The sequence below is a fragment of the Malassezia japonica genome, chromosome 9, assembly GCF_029542785.1.
Source record: "Malassezia japonica chromosome 9, complete sequence".
Lineage (NCBI taxonomy): Eukaryota > Fungi > Basidiomycota > Malasseziomycetes > Malasseziales > Malasseziaceae > Malassezia > Malassezia japonica.
Genome location: NC_083378.1, coordinates 230,428 through 249,012, shown reverse-complemented (window position 1 = coordinate 249,012; position 18,585 = coordinate 230,428). Strand labels below are relative to the sequence as shown.

The following is an 18,585-nucleotide window of genomic DNA, read 5'->3' as shown; positions in this document are numbered from 1 at the left end:
CGTGGACGATGTTCGAAAAGTCGCTCACGACGCTCATCAAGGGGCTGCGCTCGCACCGCGGCAAGGATGAGGCGAAGTACATTGCCAGTATGCTGGACGAAATCCGCACCGAGGTGAAAAGCGCCGACATGGACGTCAAGGCGGAAGCAGTGCTCAAGCTCGCCTACCTCCGCATGCTCGGCTACGAGGTAAAGAGCGCGTCGTTTAGCATGCTCGAGGCGATGGCCTCGTCCAAGTACCATGTGAAGCATATCGGCTACCTCGCCGCGGCATTGTGCTTCTCGGAAGACACAGAAGTGCTGATTCTCGCGACCAATTTGATCAAAAAGGTACGCCGATCGACTCACACAGGACCTGCATTCGGCCGCTCCACTCGACGTGCTCGCGGCGCTGAATGGTCTCTCGCATGTCATTACACAGGAACTCGCTCAGCACCTCTCGGAAGACATCGCCGTGATGCTCACCCACTCCCGGGCGCGCGTCCGCAAGCGCGCCGTGCTCGTGCTCTACTCGGCGATCGTCAAGTACCCGCAAATTTTGGACCGCACCTGGGAGCGCATGCGTGATCTCTTGTGCGACCCCGACCAGGGCGTCGTCACCGCGACCGTGAACGCCGTGTGCGAATTGGCCCGCAGGAACCCGGCGCCGTTTGTCCCGCTGTCGCCGCAGCTTTTCGAGATCCTGACGAACACGAGCAACAACTGGCTCCTGATCAAGGTCGTGAAGCTATTTGGCGCGCTCGCGCGCGTCGAGCCGCGCCTCGTCCGCAAGCTCCTGCGGCCAATCTCGGAGATCATCTCGACGACGCCGGCGATGAGCGTCTTGTACGAGTGCATCCACACGGCGATTATAGGAGGCATGCTCGAGGGGGCGGGCAGCGAGGACCTCGCGCTGCGTTGCGTCGACAACCTCGGCCGCTTTCTGGAGGACTCGGACCAGAACCTCAAGTACATTGCGCTGCTCGCGCTCGCCAAGCTCGTGCCGACGCATCCGGGGCTCGTCGCGCAGCACCAGGACACGATCCTCGCATGCATTCGGCACCCAGACATGACAATCCGCTTGCGTGCGCTCGACCTCGTGTGCCAGCTGTCGTCGCGCGCGTCGCTGCGTACCATCCTCGATACGTTTGTCCAGTTCCTTGAAGAGATGGACGCTGTGGCCGTCGCGCGCGATGCAAGCAGTGCGCTGCAGTCGGCACTCGATACAAACGAGGCCGTGGATACCGCGCCCGAGACGCTGCCCACGATAGACACCGACGAAATGGCCGGTTTCCGCGTGCAAGTCGCCGAATGCATCCTCGACCTGGGCAGTGCGCACGAGTACGGGCATGTAACCGACGTCGCATGGTACCTCGCGACGCTCCAGCGCCTGATTCGCACTGTGGACGTGAGCATCGCGCAGAGCGTCGCCGACCAAATGATCGATATCGTATGGCGCTTTGCGTCGCTTCGGCCCGAAGCATGCCGCCACTTTCAGCATGTGCTGCTGCAAAACGACGAGGAACTCTTTGACCGTGCATGCCCGACGCACGAGCTGCTGCGCACCGGCGCTTGGATCTGCAGCGAATACCCCGACTACCTCGACGCGCCCCAACAGCTCGCACGCATCCTGATGCAGGACACACTCCGTGAGCTCCCGGCCAACACCGTGGCGGTGGTCATACAGAGTACTATGAAACTCTACGCCCACTATGCAGCCTCCTTGTCTGAAGTGTGGGATGCGGAAAAGCGAGACGAACTCGAGGCGCTGACCGACCACCTTGTCGCGCAGCTCGAGCCGCTCGTACACCACCAGGACTCGGACGTGCACGAGCGTGCGCAAGAGTCGCTCCAGCTCTTTACGCTGTTGAAGAACGATCTCGCGAAGGAGGGGCCGGCGCCCGCGGCACCCGCAGCGGCGCCCGAAGTCGAGGCAAACTCGTGGGACGACGAAGCGGCCACCAAGCAGGGCCGCGAAGGGCCGCGTGCATTGCACCTCCTCGAGCCGCTGTATTATATGCGCGAGGACGACGAAGATGCACTCGCGACGCTCCCTGCCTCGTTCGACTTGCACGCATGGATCATGCCGGAGGACGCGTGGAAGCCCATCCTGGACCTCGTCGAGCCGGCGCCGAAGCTCAAAGTGCCGAAAGCCGTGCCCGAGTCCATGCCGCGGTACGAGCCTGAAGAGGCGGCGCGCGCACCAAAGAAGGCAGCTTCTAAGCGCACTAAAGTGAAAAAAACCGCACGCACCAAGACGCCTGCCCCTGCCGCCGAAGACGACGACCTCAAGGGCATCCCCATCGTCCAGCTCGACCTGTCGGACCTGATGCAGAAGCCGGCTGCGGCCGCACCCAGCTCGTCGTCCGCCTCGTCACCCGCGCCATCGGATACCCAGGCTGCGCATTCTGCCGTACAGCCCAAGATGGTGACGCGCAAGAAGAAAACACGTACGTCGGAGCGTAGCTAGTGGCATAGGGTCTATCGCGCACGTACCACATGGGACTTTTCGGCCACGGCGCTGCGACAAATGAAAATGGGGCCAATCAGAGGCCGTGTCCAATCATCGATCATCGCACCATGGCAGAAGAAACGAACGGTAGGTGGCACCACAGCGGGCTCATCCAGTGCACGGCAATACCGGTGATATCAAAAAGACGATTTCGATCGCTATCTTGCTCTGCGGAAACCCTTCGCAGTCCACGGTGGACAAGTTTGGGTCGTATGACAACATGTTCCGCCACGTTTTCACCGAAGCGCTGGCCACGGTCCCCCGCCATGAGTGGCACCCCAAGATTTCGCTCTACATTCGTTCGTTCAACGTGACGCTCGGCGAGTTCCCCGACGTGAGCCAGCTGGACGACGGTCTGTGGGACGCGGTCGTCGTGACAGGAACGCGTATGTCTATTCTACCAAGAAACTGACCTGCAGCCGACTCCTGTACGAACGAGACTGTGCTCTGGATGGATGTGCTGCGCAAATACCTGGTGCACCTAGTCACGGTACACCCCCTGATCCGTGTGATTGGCATCTGCTTTGGCCATCAAATCGTGGCCCAAGCTTTTGGAGGAAAGGTGGTGCAGGACAAGGCAAATGCAGAGGTACGTTTGACACTTTGTGCGCGCAAAAGTTCCATATTAACTTTTCTGCAGTTCGGCGTCGTTCCCATTTCGCTGACGTCCGAGGGGACCGAACTACTGAGTCCGTTTGACGACCGTACGACGTGGGTACGTATGTTTATGCGCATATTTCCCGACGATGGACCTATCACTAATGGACATGTATGCGTATGCACATGACATTTGATATATCCCGTCGGAATTTATGCTCGCGAGTATTGAGCGGAGCTGACGCGATTGGCATTAGCGCTTGGAGCAGCTGCATGAAGATTCCGTCAGCGAGGTTCCCCCGCCGCTGGACGGAGACGCATGGGCAGTCCTAGGCTCTACGGAGAAAGTGCCGGTGCAGGGTCTGGCCCTGCGCTACCCTACTGAGGCGCCTCCCCTCCCGTCCTCGGCAAAAACCTCGTCCTACATTGCATTTGATGTCGACGACAGTGCCACGAGCGCCTCGGGACCTTTGCCCATCCGGAGTGTCCATGTGCTGACCTTGCAAGGGCACCCTGAATTCAACGTGGCGGTGACTGAAAATGAATTAAAGGCACTGCACGACGCCAAAAAGCTGGACGAGTCTATTTTCGATAGCGCCATTCAGCGTGCGTCGGATGAGCAAGACGGTCTCGAGACCGCCCGCATGATGCTTGCCATGCTCGGCATGGAGCCGGCAACCGCCGTTGAGGGCTTTGAAATGTAATCGTGCATGTCAGGTACGTATATGCACGGTACAATATATATTAGGTAATATATACGCGTCAGCTGACATTTCTGGCGAATGATGGGTCCATTTTGATTGTGATGTGCATAGAGTTTAAACATCATTGCACAGCCAAGATGTTCACCCGCAAGGGACGTGCGGCGTGCAGCCCCGTGCACCGGTCGGCGCAATGTAACTCTGTGCCGCCACGCATTTTTACCCTTCTCCCATACCGACCCTGTGTGCGCGCGTTTGTAGCGTTCGCGCGTGCCCTATTTTTTAACCTTTCCCTATCCGACCTAGACCGGTAGCAGCCGCCCTTGCAAACACCATCATTCCCTTCACATACTAACAGTTGCTACTCCAGGAACTGAGGTGTAGAGCAGCATTGTAAAAAATGTATGTCATCGCACCCGCGGTTTCCTCGCCGTATAGGTGGTTGAATGTGCCCTTGAACGCGCTCCGCTCGGATCGCTGGCCAGAGTACATTCCTTCGCCTTGGGCTGTAGGACAATCGCTCGACTCTTACTATGTAATGATCCCTATGGAGCTCCGGCAGTCAATTCTCCGCCGTGCCGGCTGGGCTGCTTCCAGCCGCTGGTCCCTTGCCGTTTGGGCCACCGCGACGATGGTCACAGGTGCCGTCGCCCTGTACTACTACGCGCCATGGAGTGAACTTGACCTCAGCATGGGCCAGTTCCTCTCTCACCCTTTCAACGCGGATGGCGACTTTGGTATGATCTCGGAATACTCGGAATTTATCGGAGAGAATGAAGATGATGATGATGAGCTTGTCGATCCTGATCTTCTAGATGGATTTGACCCGCGCGGTGACAACAAGGTCATGAACGTGGTCCTGACCAGCTCGGACCCTACGAGCGAATTGTGCCACAAGCCGCTCATGCTTGATTTGACCAACAAAAAGTCTGCATCGATGCCTCCCTCGCGGACTCAATCGGTTTGTCACGCAACCCCTTCGCGCATTACTCTTTCATACCAAGAGGACGAAGCAAGCTCGAGTTCGGAGGACGCTGACGACGATGTCGACGAACAAACGCGTTCTTCGGTCCCATCGATTCTGAAGCGCGACAGCCAGCCTTTCCCTTCCGCGCTTCTGTGCAACCCCCTCACGCTGGGATACGACTCCCCTCGCCAGTCCAAGCGCATGGCTCGCTATGCCTCACGGGACTCGGCGTCGCCGCTGGCTCACCTCATTTCGCCGCGGTCCGGATCGGCTATTGCCTCGTCTGAGACGGATACGCCGCGCTCGTTGGATGCCGAGACCGACCGCAGCTACAGTCGCAGCAGTGTCGGCACGCCCCGCAGTGTCGTGCTGACCGAACCGGACTGGACGCCGTTTACCGATATCCACGATCGCGCGCGGAAGCGGGCGGTGGTGGCCAACCTCGTGAACACGGTGAGCGAACTTCACTCGCAAAGGTCCTCGCCTACGAAGAAGGGGAAGTCACTGCCCATCTTGGAATCGCTTCCGTTTGAGCCTCCGCAGGAGCTGGGCGATGGAAGCGAGTTTTGGTTCGAGCGATTCACGCGCAGCACTGCTGCTGCAGGAAAACACTGGGATTGGCGTCGCCGGTCCTCGACCGAACTCGTCGAGCAACTGGATACCGAGCTCGCCAATAACCTCGCCGAGATCCATTCCGAGACGGAACCGGAGAAGAGTGCGGGTAGCGAAGGAAAGCAGGATTCTGCTCTCTTCCTTAGCAACCCCACTTCTCCTTTCGCTCCTACGATGCCTATCGGACAAGAAGACGACGATACGCCGTTGTCTCCGACTAGCTTCGCACCACGCCCGGCGCCTGCGCTGCCTAATAACATTACTTCCAGGAAACCTCGTCCTGGTACCCTGAACCTTGTCCCTCTCTCCCCCTCTCTGGTCCGCTCCGAAAGCACCCCTAGCCCCAGGACTGAACACTCGTTCACACCGACCAAACGCAAGTTTGATCTAGACATGGACAAGGTGGAAGTCTCCTCAACGCCAGAATCGCTAAAGCCTCGTGTTTTTAACTCTTCGAGTGTCTCTCATATAACTCCGTCGTGGACGGATGTGACCCGCATCCCCCAACTTTTCCGACGCGGAACGGACTCTGATGTCTTCACCACCTCAACCCCTCGCAATTATACTTCGGTGGCCAAACGCCGCCTGAAAGATAAACTCGGAAATCGCTTCCGCATGGCTCTTGTCGATACATGATGAGCGGATTGTGTATTCGTGTGTGCGATATTTCACAACCCAATCTACATTCTTTTGATGGAACCCCGGCTGGGTGGCTGTGCTTAATCCCTCCAGCCCTATGCCACAGACAATTCCTCCCACTTCTCCTCCCACTTCCCGGTAGTACGTAACATATATAGGTTTTTTGCAGTGCAATTCCAATTTTTGGTTCTCAGGACTACAGATCGCTAAAAATAAACATGGTTGGGGAAAGCTGGAATGCTTGGCATGCAACATGCAGCGGTCAGTGTTGGGCCGAATCCGCGCACCATAATTAGAACAAAATGGAGGCAAAAAAGAGTTGGCATTAAAAAAATGTGCGCCAAGGGGGAATCGAACCCCCGGCACAGCTACATCTTTGGGATGGCAAAGCTGTATTTTACCACTAAACCATTGGCGCATGTTATTGACATACTAAGTCAATCGGTGCTATACATACTCCCTGATCGCAAAGGCTGTCGCCCAGACGCCGTTGCTGCCTCGCACTGATTGCCATGCATCTTTCGTTCATTCTATCCGCGCGGCGAGCGAGTTACGGAGGTGGGAAAGGGTCTCGAATGCAGCATCCTCCGCTGTAGAGAACAGGAGCGTGCGCTGCTTGGCCGACGTGCTGCCAGAGCCAACATAGTACACGAGCTGTGCCGTGGATTCATCGTTGCCCGATGCATCCAGTGCATTGTAGCCGGAAAAGGCAAACGCATAGACGTGGCAGCTGAGGGCCACCTTTTCCTCTTCGGGAGAAGGGTCCACGACGACACTGGGTAAGTGGGCGCGACGCACCAGTGCGACTTCTGCGATGGATCCACATCGCGTGTCCTCAGGGCGTCGTCAATCTCGAGCACGGCGCACGAAGTTGCAATGACCGTCGCACGAAGGGGTATAGCAGCATCGATCAGCGCGAGCGTCGATGCGTTGATGGAAGCAGCGATCTCCGACGCCTCGAACGGCATGTCGGGTCCCAGGAGCAGTGGCGCACGGCGCTTTTCCGGCTCCTTTGCCTCGGAAGAGCTTGCTTCCTGGGGTTGGTTCATGGACAGGTTCACCGTCGGGGTCGCAACAGGCGGCTTGCTCGTCGTCTGCACCACCAGCTGGATCAGGGTACGCGGATGGCGATGGAGGAGCAATACAGCCTTGAACAGCTCGTGGAACTCGGCAGAGAGTGCCTTGGTAGGGATGCCTGGAATGTTTTCGAGCGGCGACACGATAACCTGGAACGTGGCGGAATCCGTGAGCTCGTCGCGCATGCGAACTTCAACCGGCCCAGTGACGGACGCGAGACTGGCTTGGGCGCCTGCGTGAGCAAGTATAACGTACCGTAGGCAAATTGCCCGCTTCCATCGGCGCGTGTCAGCAAACCCGTCCGGGTCGCGAGGCTGCGTGGTTCAGCAGCGCCTCGTTGCGGCATGGTGGCCTTGGCTGCTTCGCCCGATCGGGGGAAAAAGGGCCTATTTCGAAAATCGGCCGCCTCGTGGCACTTCTTCCAACTCGGTCGTCGATGAGCGAGGAGAAAGCTGCAGGCGCTGCGGCGGCCGCGCCGAAGCGTGTCGTCCCTGCGGCACTGCGTCCGCTGATCTGGATGGGCATTCCCCAGAGCGTGCTTCTGTGGAAGCCGCGTCTGCCGTCCCGCAACTGGAGCATCTTTTGGCTGTCGATTGCGTCGGTGAGCTACCTCTACTACGAGGACCGGCGCCAGTGCAAAAAGATCCTGGAAGAATACAAGGAGCGCGTGCGTGGCCTTTCGGAGGACACGATGGCACCGAGTGAGTGGCCGCGCAAGGTCCTCGTGTACACGGCCAAGTACCCCGGTGACGACAACTACGAAGTCGGCGCGCTCTTCTTCCGCAAGTTTGTGAAGCCGATCCTCGTTGCTGCGGCTGTCGACTATGAGATCGTGAGCGGCACGCGTCACGGTGGCCTTGCGCGCGACCTGCGTGACCGCATCCATGAGCGCCGCCGCAACCTCGCTGGCGTGCTGCCCTGGCCGACGACAGCCGGCCCTGGCGCGCCGACGATGCCCTTCATGCTCGGCCCTGCGGAGCTGCTGCAGCGTGAGCTGGACGGTGCAGTGGTGCTCATGGGCCGCCCTGCGCTGAAGGAGTGGGCATGGGCGCTGAAAGAGGGCTGGAATACCGAGATTCCTGCGAAGCCCGTCGACTACGACGAGCAGCTCGCGGCGAGCCTCAGTGAGGACACTACGTTTGAGGAGCAGGAGCCCGAGAAGCCCGTCGATACCCCGGTCGCGGGTGACGACGAAGAGCCTGCGCCCCTGCCGAACAAAGGCTTCATGCTCCCGTCGCAGGTGGGTCTGCAGTCGATGCAGCGCCCCGGCCTTGCGCCCTATGCCAAGCCGAATGCGCCGGCGGAGCCTGCGCCTGCTGCGCCCGCGGCCGACGAGCCGAAGCTCGCCCCCCCGCCCTCCATCCCCGCCCAGCCGCCGATCTGCTTTGTAGACTTTACCAATCTGGTCGGCTGGCGCAACATTCCCCGCCGGATTGGCCACTTTTTCAACCGGCGCTCGGACGTGCGCCGCGGCTGCGAGGCGGGTCTCGCCATTGTGCTCGGCTCCAAGGACGACGCGCGCGATTTCGACGTCGGTGCGCCCGGCACGATCCCGACCGATCCCCCGCAAGGCGGCGACCTCGACTGGGGCCTAGACGAGGAGGACGTGTACCCTCCCAGCTTTGCCAAGACCGTGGAGGAGATCGTGAAGGGCAAGGAGCGGTTCTACCGCGATCTCGGCACGGAACTCAAGGCCTCGCGCGAGATCCTCCGTGGCGAGCGCGAGCCGACCAAGGCTGAGCAGCGCGAGATGCCCCGCTCAGAGATTGAGCTGCGCGACGCGCGGTTCAACATGGAGCGTGACTGGCGCAATCTCGAGCAAGGCTACCGCATCCTGACGCCAATGGCAGGCGTGCTATGGGACGAGGCATGGCGCGGCAGCCTGCGCGTGCTCAAAGAGCGCGCCCGTGACGAGTCGGTTCCCCGGCGCGTCGTCCCCGAGATCATCGAGGAGGTGAACCCGGTGGAGGAGGCCGCTTAAGCGTGCTCGACGCGCCATACGCCCCACCAGTTTCCCTTGTCCCATCCACTGGCGATCTGCGGAACGGCGAGGTGTGCGTCCGACGGCGCATGCCCCGCGAGATCGCGCGCGGCCCACTCGACGAGGCTCTCGAGTTCGCCTTCGCGAAATAGATGATAGTCTATACCATTAGCATCGATACGTACATCGTTGGTGCACCTGATCCACGGTATCTTCCTGGGTATGTTGGGGCGTCATGACCCACGGCACAAGCACGTCCTGTGCGTCGTCGTCGGCGGCCAGCACCGAGTCAAACTTGCGACGTCCGCCGCCGCGCTGGTCAAACGCCCACACAAAGATGAGGAAGCGGCCGGAGCCTTGGCCCAGCGCGTCGCTCGGCCCACCTGGCGCAACAGGGCGCACGACTCGGATCATCTCTTGTACGGCCCGCATCCTCCGCTCGGGCGTGGAAAAGTGATGGATCGTCGCGATGCTAATAGCATAATCCTGCGTCAGTCGCGCGACGTACAAAGGCTGCCGAACGCAGCTGGCTGCAGAGCGCATCAGCTACTGCGACCTCCTGCCAGCGCTCTTTGCCGCTGTCGCTGGGGGGAAAGTTGTGCTGTGCATCGTCGACGAGCGGCGCACAGCGGTCGGAGCCAATCGTCACGAGTGTCGCATCGTGCTCGTCCCCGAGCGCAGAACGCAGGTGCAAGTACTTGCCATTCCCACAGCCGAGATCAGCACCGACAGAACCTGGCGCAAAGGTCGCGAGAAACTGGGGGATCAGCGGCCACGGCTTGTAGCGCGTGCTGGAAAAGTGCGAGGCAATCACATCGTATACCCTGCGTAAGAGACCGAGACGTACGCATGTACATTCGCATCCTCGTACGCCGCGGCGTCGCCCTCACCATGCCCCGGCGCGACATACACCGGCTGGGACGCACGAGCCATGACGTGATCGGCGGCCAGCAGCGATGCTTACGCAACGAAGAAGACCGGCATGCAGCGGCCTCCACAAGACCCGGCGTGGCCGGGCGGGGCGTTTCTCCTAGCGAACATGGCGACTACGGATCCGAAAGCAGAGTGGAACGGCCCTCCCATCCTTGTGGGCGTGATCGGTGGATCCGGCCTGTACAAGCTGGAGGGTATCGAGATCATCGATTCCGTGCGCCCCAAGACGGTACGTGCCTATTCTGACGCAGCCCTGGGGTTTCCCGTCGTCGCCGATTAGCATCGCGCGCACCGATTCGGGCACGCTTGTCGCATTCCTTGCGCGCCACGGCCTGACGCACTCGATCTCGCCGTCGCACGTGCCGTCGACGGCCAACATTGCCGCGCTGAAGCACCTCGGCGTGCGCACCATCCTAGCCTTCTCGGCGGTTGGTTCGCTGCGCGAGGAGATCGCGCCGAAGGACTTTGTCGTTCCGTCGCAGATCATCGATCGTACCAAGGGTGTGCGCCGTGCCAGCTACTTTGGTGAAGGCGAGGAGCACGCGGTCATTGCGCACGCGACGTTCGGCGACCCTTACGACACCATCCTGCGCCCGATCGTGGAGGGCATGTACGTGCTTTCTCGCAACTCACACGCAGCATCCGCGAGACGCTTGCAGAGCACTCGCCCAGCGTCAAGGTGCACTCTAACAAGACGGTTGTCTGCATGGAAGGCCCCGCGTTCTCGACGCGCGCCGAGTCGATCATGTACCGCCAGCTGGGTGGTGACATTATCAACATGTCGGCGCTGCCCGAGGCGAAGCTTGCGCGCGAGGCGGAGCTGAGCTACGTGCTGATCGCGACCGGTACGTATTTCATTTTACCGTGGCTTACCCTAGCGACCGACTATGACGCTTGGCGCGAGTCGTCCGAGTCCGTGAACGTCGCCGAGGTCATGCAGAGCTTGAAAGCGAACGTTACGGCCTCGCAGGTGGTGACCAAGGCGCTGGTCGACAAGGTGAGCTCCCTTGTTGCCGACGAGGACTCCAAGATCCTCAGGAGCACCGCGGGCAGCATGAAGTTCAGCGTCATGACGTCGCCCGAGCACATTGACCAGCATGTGCTCGAGCGTCTGCGCTACATCCTTCCCTGGCTCGGCAAGTAAGAGTGCATAGAGTGGGAATCGAAATGCACGAAGGGATAGTGCATCCCCCTTTCAATTGCCGAGGTAGGCTCGTGCATGTGTGGAGCGTAGCGTACATATATACGCACGGGGCAATCCCACAAAAAAAAAAAAGAAATGCGACAAGAATGAGATTCGAACTCACGCGGGCAGAACCCAATGGCTTACCGACTAAATCGTCGTGCGTTTAGCAGGCCACCGCCTTAACCACTCGGCCATCTTGCCAACAATGTAAATGGACAACAGCAAACATGGGTATCTAAACAGAAAGGAGCAACGCACATCGTGCTCGCACTATTTACGCTGGGCCGCCTGCGTTCCTGTAGGTTAGCTAGGTGCGAATTCGCACGTACCGAATGAGCAAGCGGACATTGTTAAGCAGGATGAGTACTGTATCTTCGAAGGGAGTCCATTCTTGGAACTCTTTCTGTTCTTGCCCGCGGGCGACAAACGCATGCTGCATCAACTCGACCGAGTCGCGAATCTCCACTTCCAGTTCATGCACAGGCTCCTGGGGCTGGATGTCAGTCATAAAACGTACATTGTTGGGCAGGATGACTTGCGTGAGGTCCACGTTGAAATTCTGATGGGCATACGAAAGGCGGTCCTTTTCGCGAATAAACGTCGGGCGGCTGTCCTCGGGCGGAGGCGGCATCGGCGTTTCGGTATTGATAGAGATACGGTAGTCAAAAGGGCGGTTTGGCGCGTAGACGTTGATATCGGCAACCCGCTTTTTGGTCACAACACCTCCTGGCTTGATCTGGAGTGTCTGTGCATCGCGCGTGACACGCAGGTGGACGACACTGCCCGTATCAGGCATACGTTCATCGTAAAAGTAGTCCACTTCTTTCTGGTGCTTGTACGTCACCCGCTCGCTCGGCGCTTGGTTCGCACTGTAGGCCACCAAGTGATTCAGCAGCTGGTTGAAACGGCGGTGCTGGTCCATCGACATGTTGCTCTCGAAACGCAGACCAAGCTGCTTTGCATCAACCACGGTTTCGGTAAACACAGGGAGCTGCAAACGCGCATTCGTGTTGCGGTCGATCAAAATCCCCACTTTGGCCTCGATCTGACATTAGCGTCGCTACGCACCTCGACATGCGACAAGTTTTGACAGTGGTCCCAGATACAGTCTGCGATCAAAACAGCAAAGTCGTCCATTGGATCAACTCCAAAGATGGAGCGCCCCGCAGGCACCGCTGGCTCCTCCATCGTCTACAAAGTCCAACGTGGAAACCGGATTGACTGCGTCAGCAACGCTGACTAATATTATCTATTGTACATACGCTTCCCCGCTACGGGGGCAAGTCGCGGTGCATCGGCGCGTTCTCACTGCGCGTCGCAGTGAACGACTCGATCCACTTTCGCCCTCTTTCGCTAAGAGGGTTGTACGAAAGTGGAACGCGCTCGCCGGCCGCGCTTGCCTCCTCGGCTGGACACAACATCGTGGCCTCGTTCAAGGGAAGCGGGGAAGGCGCCGAGTCGTGCGACGAGACAAAGCTGCCATAGAGGAACCAAGGGTCCTTCCACAAGTCCCAGCAGGCAGCGCGGCGGTTCGCATCGCGACGCAGGAACCGCGACGCAATGTGCCGCGCCTGCGGCGTCACCAGACGAAGGGACTTCTCATAGTTGCCCCTGTCTGCCGTCTCGCTCCGGTCATTGGCGCGCTCTGGCCAGCGGAGTTCGCCTTTGGCAATCCGCAGGAGGTGTGCCTTGCGCAGTTTGGCATCGCGGTCGCTATTATTTCCGCCGTGTTGCTTCTCCCGCTCCTCTTGTAGGTCGGGCGTGTCTTGCGGCGACTCGAGGAAGGGCAAGCCGCCGGTGAGCAAAGCATAGAGGACCACGCCGAGGGCCCATGCATCGGTCTTGCGTCCGTCGTACTTCTTGCCGATGATGAGCTCTGGCGCGGCGTACTCTTCGCTACCGCAACGCGTCTCGAGCATCTGGTCGGGGTGGATAAAGCGCGCGAGGCCAAAGTCGGTCACTTTGATCAGCGGCACCGGCCCCAGCGCGGACGGGACGAGCGGAGGAGCGTCCGGCGCAAAGAGGGTGCGCGTCATCATAATGTTCTCGAGCTTGATATCGCGATGCACGAGGTTGTTTTCGTGCATCCACCCCACGGCTGCCGCAAGCTCACCAAAGATGCGGCGTACCAGCCATTCGCGCTGAGCAATGTCTGCTTGGTGGCGCGACAAGAGGTCAAACAATTCGCCGCCATCGACGGCGTCCAAAACGAGCGTATAGTGCTGCGGCGTGCGGAAGGAATCGACAAAAGCGACGATCGAGGGATGTGCGATGTGCTTCAGCACTTCGACTTCACGGATCCAACTGACGCGCATACGCTTGTCGATCTTCCACGGCTCGCAGGCAATCATCTTGAGCGCGACGCGCCCTTTTCTCTCCTGGGAGAGGGGCTCAGCAAGAAGCACCTTGCTGAATGCGCCTGTCCCGAGGCGCGAGAGCACATGATACGGGCCGACGAGCCCCTCTTTCTCGTCCTCCTGCTCGGTAGGAATGTCGACCGATTGGAGCAGCTGTTCATTGTCGTTGGCCATCACAGGCTCCTTCCCGGTCGGCGAGTGGACCAACGGGCGCTCGTTTGACATATCAGGGTCGATCACAGACGTAGGCGGGGGCGAGGTGGGCATGATGCTGTCGTTTGTCACATTCATCGACGGTCCGTGTACATGGCGTGAAATGGGGCGCGAGGCCTTGCGCTCGACGGGCAGCGCATTAAAGGGCCGTTCGTGCAAATTATTCGTTTGTGGCACCTCGAGCGCGGAGGGCACCGTGAGCGTTTCCATCCGCAACGGTTCCTGCGGCTGGTGCGGCGAGGAAAGCGCGCGCTGGCGCCTGCGTATCGTGTCCACAGCTGAGCTCGGTGTGCGGCTCGACGCACTGCGTGCGATATTCAGGTTGCGCGGTGGCTTGGGTGGCGGCTTCGCAGCAGCGGATGCACTAAAGAAGGCCTGGGTCTTGGAGAGCTCCTCGGTCGGGCTGGAAGGAATGATTTGCTGCGATTGCCACGACGAGGGATCGTCATCGTCGAGGATGGAGCGAATAAGCGGGCTCGGCAGAGGCGATACGGGATGCCCGTCAAACTCGCTCCAGTTCCGCTGGCTGCGTATGGAATTGGAGGGATGCAGCGCGGTGGCACCCGGCAACGGCGTGTCGCTCGACCCTGCACTAGGCAATCCGGAGAGCATATCGCTCATCGGCGACAGGGGGCTTTGCACAGGCCCCTTCGCCGCGTCCGTATTGGCGTAGAGCCCGAGGCTCGTCATCAATTCCCAGTTCACGGGTTGATGGTCGTCCATGGATGTCAACGTGCTCGACTCGTTCATCGCATCCGCTGGATGGAATACTGGGGACACGTCAACTTTGGGTATTGGCGCCGCGTTTTTGTTTGGTGTGTCTCCGGGTGGACCAATGTCAACACCCAGAGCGGAGTTAGGTAAAGTTTCTGCGGTGGGGCGCAGTAGCTGAAAATTGGGTTGGACTGCTGATGTACCGACTCTCTCAAAGGCCGATTGCACCGACACGTCCGGGCCACTTCGTGGCTCGTCCCCCGGCTCATGCACTCTCTCCTTGTCCATGGCCTTGGAGAGCAGCGGGCATAATTAAGCACAAGCGCCGCACGCCCTTTGGGACGTCCAACGAAACCCGTATCAGCCACGTGCTATTATTACAGCAACGTGCCTATTTGGAAATCTATCCAATCCCTGGGGTGTATGCCAGGAAGAGCTGCTTGATTCGGTGTGGGCCAAGACGCGTCGTCAAGCGCGCCGCGCACAGCAGCGCCGATCCTTACGAGGTGTGGTGGCACCGCACGGCGACCGCGTTGCTTGCGCGGCCGGTGCCTAGGACTACGACCATAGATCTGGGAGGGATAGGATTCTCATTGGCTCATCGTTGTACACTGCCAGTCTTGGCATTTGCTATGGCTAGGGCGGTGCACCAACGCCCGAGGCGCGTCGCGTGGCGGCTGCATAGAGCACCGCAAGCTCCGCGGCACTGCCACTGACGCCGCGGCCCAGCGCGACGAGGCGCGCAAAGTCGCTCAGCGTCTCGAGGGGAATTTTGCTGTGACGGCGGCGCGACTGCTCCTGCTGCGCCTCGGCAAAAAAGCGCTCCGATACCACAGCGGCCTTGGTGCAGATTTCGTCCGGCACGCCTGCGATACGTGCGACCTGCGTGCCGTATGACGACTCGGCGATGCCGCGCACAAGGCGGTAGGTAAACACCACATGGCGCGCCTCGTCGTCGACCAACACCTGCATGTGCCGGTTGCTCACGCGAGGATACGTGTCGAGGCTCGCGGCGATGTTGGAGTAGTGGGTCATAAAGAAGCATAGACAGCGCGAGCGTGCGACGACGTGATGCAGCACGGCATAGGCAATCGCTTGGCCGTCAAAGGTCGACGTGCCACGTCCGAGCTCGTCCATAATCACGAGCGAGCGGGGCGTTGCTTCGCGCAGGATCTTGGACGCCTCGAGCATCTCGACCATAAACGTACTGTTGTTGCGGAACAGCTGGTCGTTGGCGCCCATGCGCGATGCGATGCGATCGATCGGAGCGAGCGTCGCTTCCCGCGCTGGCACATAGCATCCGAGCTGCGCCAGGATGACGGCGGTCGCGGCCGTGCGCGCCGTTGTACTTTTGCCGGCCATGTTACTGCCGGTGAGGATCATCACCTCCTCATTGTCCTTGCCAAGGGCAATGTCGTTCGGAATGAACTCGGTCACATTACCACTCAACACGCTCGGCGCCATACACGGATGGCGCAGCTCGCTGTAGGTAAAGTGCGCCGCGTCGCTCTTGATCAGTGTCGGGCGGCAGGCCGGCGAGCCGAGCGCATGCGAGGCCTTGGCGAGACTCGACAGACAGTCGATCTGCGCGACGGTGCGCACGGCACGCGCAAAGGTCGCGTACTCGGCGCGGAATTGCACGTAGATCTCGTCCTGGAAGGCACGCACGGCCGCCAGGCGCGTCTCGCGCGCCTCCTTCAGCTGGCGCACGAGGTCCTTGCCGCGGGGCGTGTAGTAGCGCTTCGCAGCCTTGGTCTGGCTCATGACAATCCAGTTTGCAGGGACTTTGGTGCGCGCCGGCACCTCGATCTGGTAGATCTCGTTCGTGCCAATGTGCTTCCACTGGACCTCTTTGGACGAGAGGCTGAGCTCTTGCGCGCACGCCTCGCGCTCCTTCTCGAGGCGCGCCTCGGCCGCACGGACCTCCTCTTCCGCCGCATCGTACGCGGGGAACTTGCCGTGACGCGGCGTAAAGGATCCGTCCTCGTTCGCGTGGAAGTGCGCACGCAGCGACGCGGCTAGCGCAGCGACGTCGGGCAGCGACTCGAGCATCGTGCGCAGCACGTCGCCCTGAAACTCGGACGCGTGCGCAAGCAGCTTGTCCTGCGCCGTCTTGAAGCGGCTATATGCTTGGAGCACCGTAAGGAACTCGCGCGGACGGCACTTGCCTGCAGCGACGCGCGTCTGCAGGCGCTCCAGGTCCGGGAGCGCGCGGGCGAATGCCGCAAACTCTTCGCTGAACGAGGAGTGGCTGAGCAGGTCGTCCACGGCGTCGAAACGCGCATTAATTGCGTCCACATCCGCGAGCGGCGCGGTAAGCCACACGGTAAAGAGGCGGCGGCCAAACGGCGTCACGCACCGGTTCAAAAGGCGGTGCAGCGTGCCTTCGTCCGTGCCTTGGTCGTTGTGCAGCACATTGAGGTGCATGAGCGACTTGGCATCGAGGATTAGCGCGCCCCGCTCGCTCGGCGGCGGGAGGCGCGCAAAGTTGCCGGCGGCACACAGATCGCCGTCGAGGTGCAGCTGCTCGAGGTACCACAGCATACCACCGAGCGCCGACATCGCGAGCGGCTCCTCGAGCATCGGCTGCAGCGATTCGGGGAGCGCGTTGGCCTCCTCGACGTGGAAGAGCTGCTGGAGGCGCGCGGCGGCAGCGTCCGCCTCGAGGAACTCGGTCTGCGGCTTGAGCATGGTGATCTGGCACGTCGTCGGCACAACGTTGCGGATCAGGCGCAGCGTGCTCGGCGAAATGACGCCTTTTTCGTGCAAGACTTCGCGGATGCGCAGCGAACGCAGCACGGTCTCGAGCTGTGTGAGCACGGCATCGTCCTCAAGCGTCACCAGCCGGAACTCGGCGGTGGACGCGTCGAGCGTGCAAATGCCAAAGCGGGGCAGCGCGTCCGGCGTGGGCTTAAACTCTTTGATGCACACACAGTAGCTGCTGAGGTCGTCCGAGAGCACGCTGCCGTCGACGATCGTGCCGCTGGTCACAACGTGCCGGAGCTCGCGGCGCACAATCTCGGAGCCGCCGCCGCGCGACTTTTCGCCGACACGCATGCCTTTGGCGACGGCCGTCTCGCTCTGGTCCACGCGCCCAACCTTGTATCCGAGCGCAAGGAGTTTCGTGGCAAACATATCAAACGACGCCTCCGGGACACCGACCATCTTCATCTTGACGCGGTCCGTGAGCTTGAGGTCGCACTCGCGGTGTCCGATCAATGCGTCCTCTTCGTACAGCTCGTAAAACTTGCCCTTTTGGAAGAAGAGAACCGTGTCGTAGTGGTTCTGCTTGATCTCCCAAAACTGCTTTTCAAACGGCGTAAAGGTACGCCACGCGCTCGGGGGGATGTAGAGCGTGCGCTGGTCATAGTCCAGCTCGCCAGGACGGTGCATGTCCTTGTCGCGCACGTCGAGCAGGAAGCTGTACGCCTGCTCGTTTTCAACACGCTTGCGCTTGTCGTCTTCTGCGCGGCGCTCGGCCTTGGTCAGGTGGCTCCGCGCGAGACTCATGCGTGGAGCTTCGACCGAGGCCGGGGCCGGGGCAGGCGCTTTGCGTTTCGGCGGCGGCGTCACCACTTCCTCCTCCTCTTCCTCCTCCTCCGGCTCAGGCGTCGCCTCGTCCTCGCTCGGCAAAGCGCTTGCTTCACTCGCGTTATCGCTCTCCGAGGACACGTCCGACATCACAAAGTCGTCCTCGTCCTGCGACTCGCCCGAGCCGCTGTCTTCTGAGCGCTCTTCAAAGTAGCTGACGCGGCGCGACGCGGCGCGGCGGCGGCCGTTCGGCACCTCTTCGTCCGGCACATCACTCGACGGCGGCGGCGTGAGCGACTCGTCCGACACGCGGTTCGCCGGTGAGGACGCCAGCGGCGAGCTGCGCGGGCGCTTGGCCGTCGGCGCGGGCGTCGCGGCCGGCGTTTCCGGCGCGTCGCGCTTGGTAGGCGTCTCGCGCTTGGCGGGCGTCACCGGTGCCTCGGTCTTCTTCGGCGCAGCATTCGCCTTGCTATTGTCCTTTTCGGGCCCCTTTTCCGCAGGCTTGGGCGCCTTGGCAAAGAAGCCCAGCAGCGACGACTGCTTCGTAGCCATGGCGGGTCAAGACGCGTCGCGTCGCGGTCCACGTG

At 60.6% G+C, this 18,585-nt stretch overlaps 9 protein-coding genes and 2 non-coding genes across 11 annotated transcripts; 4 read left to right on the top strand and 7 right to left on the bottom strand.

The window, feature by feature from the left end:
- Positions 1 to 8: 8 nt before the first annotated feature.
- APL5 (AP-3 complex subunit delta) lies at positions 9 to 3,791 on the top strand (the record flags this gene model as incomplete). The annotated part of the gene is made up of 6 exons (XM_060268141.1): positions 9 to 329; positions 352 to 2,428; positions 2,607 to 2,876; positions 2,910 to 3,079; positions 3,131 to 3,205; positions 3,345 to 3,791. 6 exons carry the CDS (start codon positions 9 to 11, stop codon positions 3,789 to 3,791), a joined length of 3,360 nt encoding a protein of 1,119 aa, XP_060124124.1.
- A 628-nt stretch (positions 3,792 to 4,419) lies between these two features.
- MJAP1_004223 (uncharacterized protein) lies at positions 4,420 to 5,659 on the top strand (the record flags this gene model as incomplete). Its single annotated transcript, XM_060268140.1, has 3 exons — positions 4,420 to 4,749; positions 4,795 to 5,470; positions 5,637 to 5,659. 3 exons carry the CDS (start codon positions 4,420 to 4,422, stop codon positions 5,657 to 5,659), a joined length of 1,029 nt encoding a protein of 342 aa, XP_060124123.1.
- A 683-nt stretch (positions 5,660 to 6,342) lies between these two features.
- MJAP1_004222 lies at positions 6,343 to 6,424 on the bottom strand. Its single transcript has one exon. It is a non-coding gene; the product is annotated as a tRNA-Gly (tRNA).
- A 107-nt stretch (positions 6,425 to 6,531) lies between these two features.
- Positions 6,532 to 7,362, bottom strand: RRP46 (exosome non-catalytic core subunit rrp46; the record flags this gene model as incomplete). The annotated part of the gene is made up of 3 exons (XM_060268139.1): positions 6,532 to 6,781; positions 6,874 to 7,273; positions 7,335 to 7,362. 3 exons carry the CDS (start codon positions 7,360 to 7,362, stop codon positions 6,532 to 6,534), a joined length of 678 nt encoding a protein of 225 aa, XP_060124122.1.
- A 157-nt stretch (positions 7,363 to 7,519) lies between these two features.
- Positions 7,520 to 9,064, top strand: TIM54 (mitochondrial import inner membrane translocase subunit tim54; the record flags this gene model as incomplete). Its single annotated transcript, XM_060268138.1, has 1 exon — positions 7,520 to 9,064. The coding sequence occupies one exon, from the start codon at positions 7,520 to 7,522 to the stop codon at positions 9,062 to 9,064; it is 1,545 nt and encodes a 514-aa protein (XP_060124121.1).
- Positions 9,065 to 9,232: 168 nt separating this feature from the next.
- TRM9_2 (tRNA (carboxymethyluridine(34)-5-O)-methyltransferase) lies at positions 9,233 to 9,997 on the bottom strand (the record flags this gene model as incomplete). The annotated part of the gene is made up of 3 exons (XM_060268137.1): positions 9,233 to 9,550; positions 9,573 to 9,888; positions 9,912 to 9,997. The coding sequence occupies 3 exons, from the start codon at positions 9,995 to 9,997 to the stop codon at positions 9,233 to 9,235; spliced, it is 720 nt and encodes a 239-aa protein (XP_060124120.1).
- A 106-nt stretch (positions 9,998 to 10,103) lies between these two features.
- MEU1 (S-methyl-5'-thioadenosine phosphorylase) lies at positions 10,104 to 11,141 on the top strand (the record flags this gene model as incomplete). The annotated part of the gene is made up of 4 exons (XM_060268136.1): positions 10,104 to 10,226; positions 10,249 to 10,607; positions 10,637 to 10,842; positions 10,876 to 11,141. The coding sequence occupies 4 exons, from the start codon at positions 10,104 to 10,106 to the stop codon at positions 11,139 to 11,141; spliced, it is 954 nt and encodes a 317-aa protein (XP_060124119.1).
- Positions 11,142 to 11,279: 138 nt separating this feature from the next.
- MJAP1_004217 lies at positions 11,280 to 11,384 on the bottom strand. Its single transcript has one exon. It is a non-coding gene; the product is annotated as a tRNA-Ser (tRNA).
- Positions 11,385 to 11,490: 106 nt separating this feature from the next.
- Positions 11,491 to 12,371, bottom strand: CET1 (mRNA-capping enzyme subunit beta; the record flags this gene model as incomplete). Its single annotated transcript, XM_060268135.1, has 2 exons — positions 11,491 to 12,228; positions 12,252 to 12,371. 2 exons carry the CDS (start codon positions 12,369 to 12,371, stop codon positions 11,491 to 11,493), a joined length of 858 nt encoding a protein of 285 aa, XP_060124118.1.
- Positions 12,372 to 12,454: 83 nt separating this feature from the next.
- Positions 12,455 to 14,503, bottom strand: MJAP1_004215 (tRNA (cytidine(32)/guanosine(34)-2'-O)-methyltransferase; the record flags this gene model as incomplete). Its single annotated transcript, XM_060268134.1, has 1 exon — positions 12,455 to 14,503. One exon carries the CDS (start codon positions 14,501 to 14,503, stop codon positions 12,455 to 12,457), a length of 2,049 nt encoding a protein of 682 aa, XP_060124117.1.
- A 600-nt stretch (positions 14,504 to 15,103) lies between these two features.
- Positions 15,104 to 18,550, bottom strand: MSH6 (DNA mismatch repair protein msh6; the record flags this gene model as incomplete). Its single annotated transcript, XM_060268133.1, has 1 exon — positions 15,104 to 18,550. The coding sequence occupies one exon, from the start codon at positions 18,548 to 18,550 to the stop codon at positions 15,104 to 15,106; it is 3,447 nt and encodes a 1,148-aa protein (XP_060124116.1).
- Positions 18,551 to 18,585: the final 35 nt, after the last annotated feature.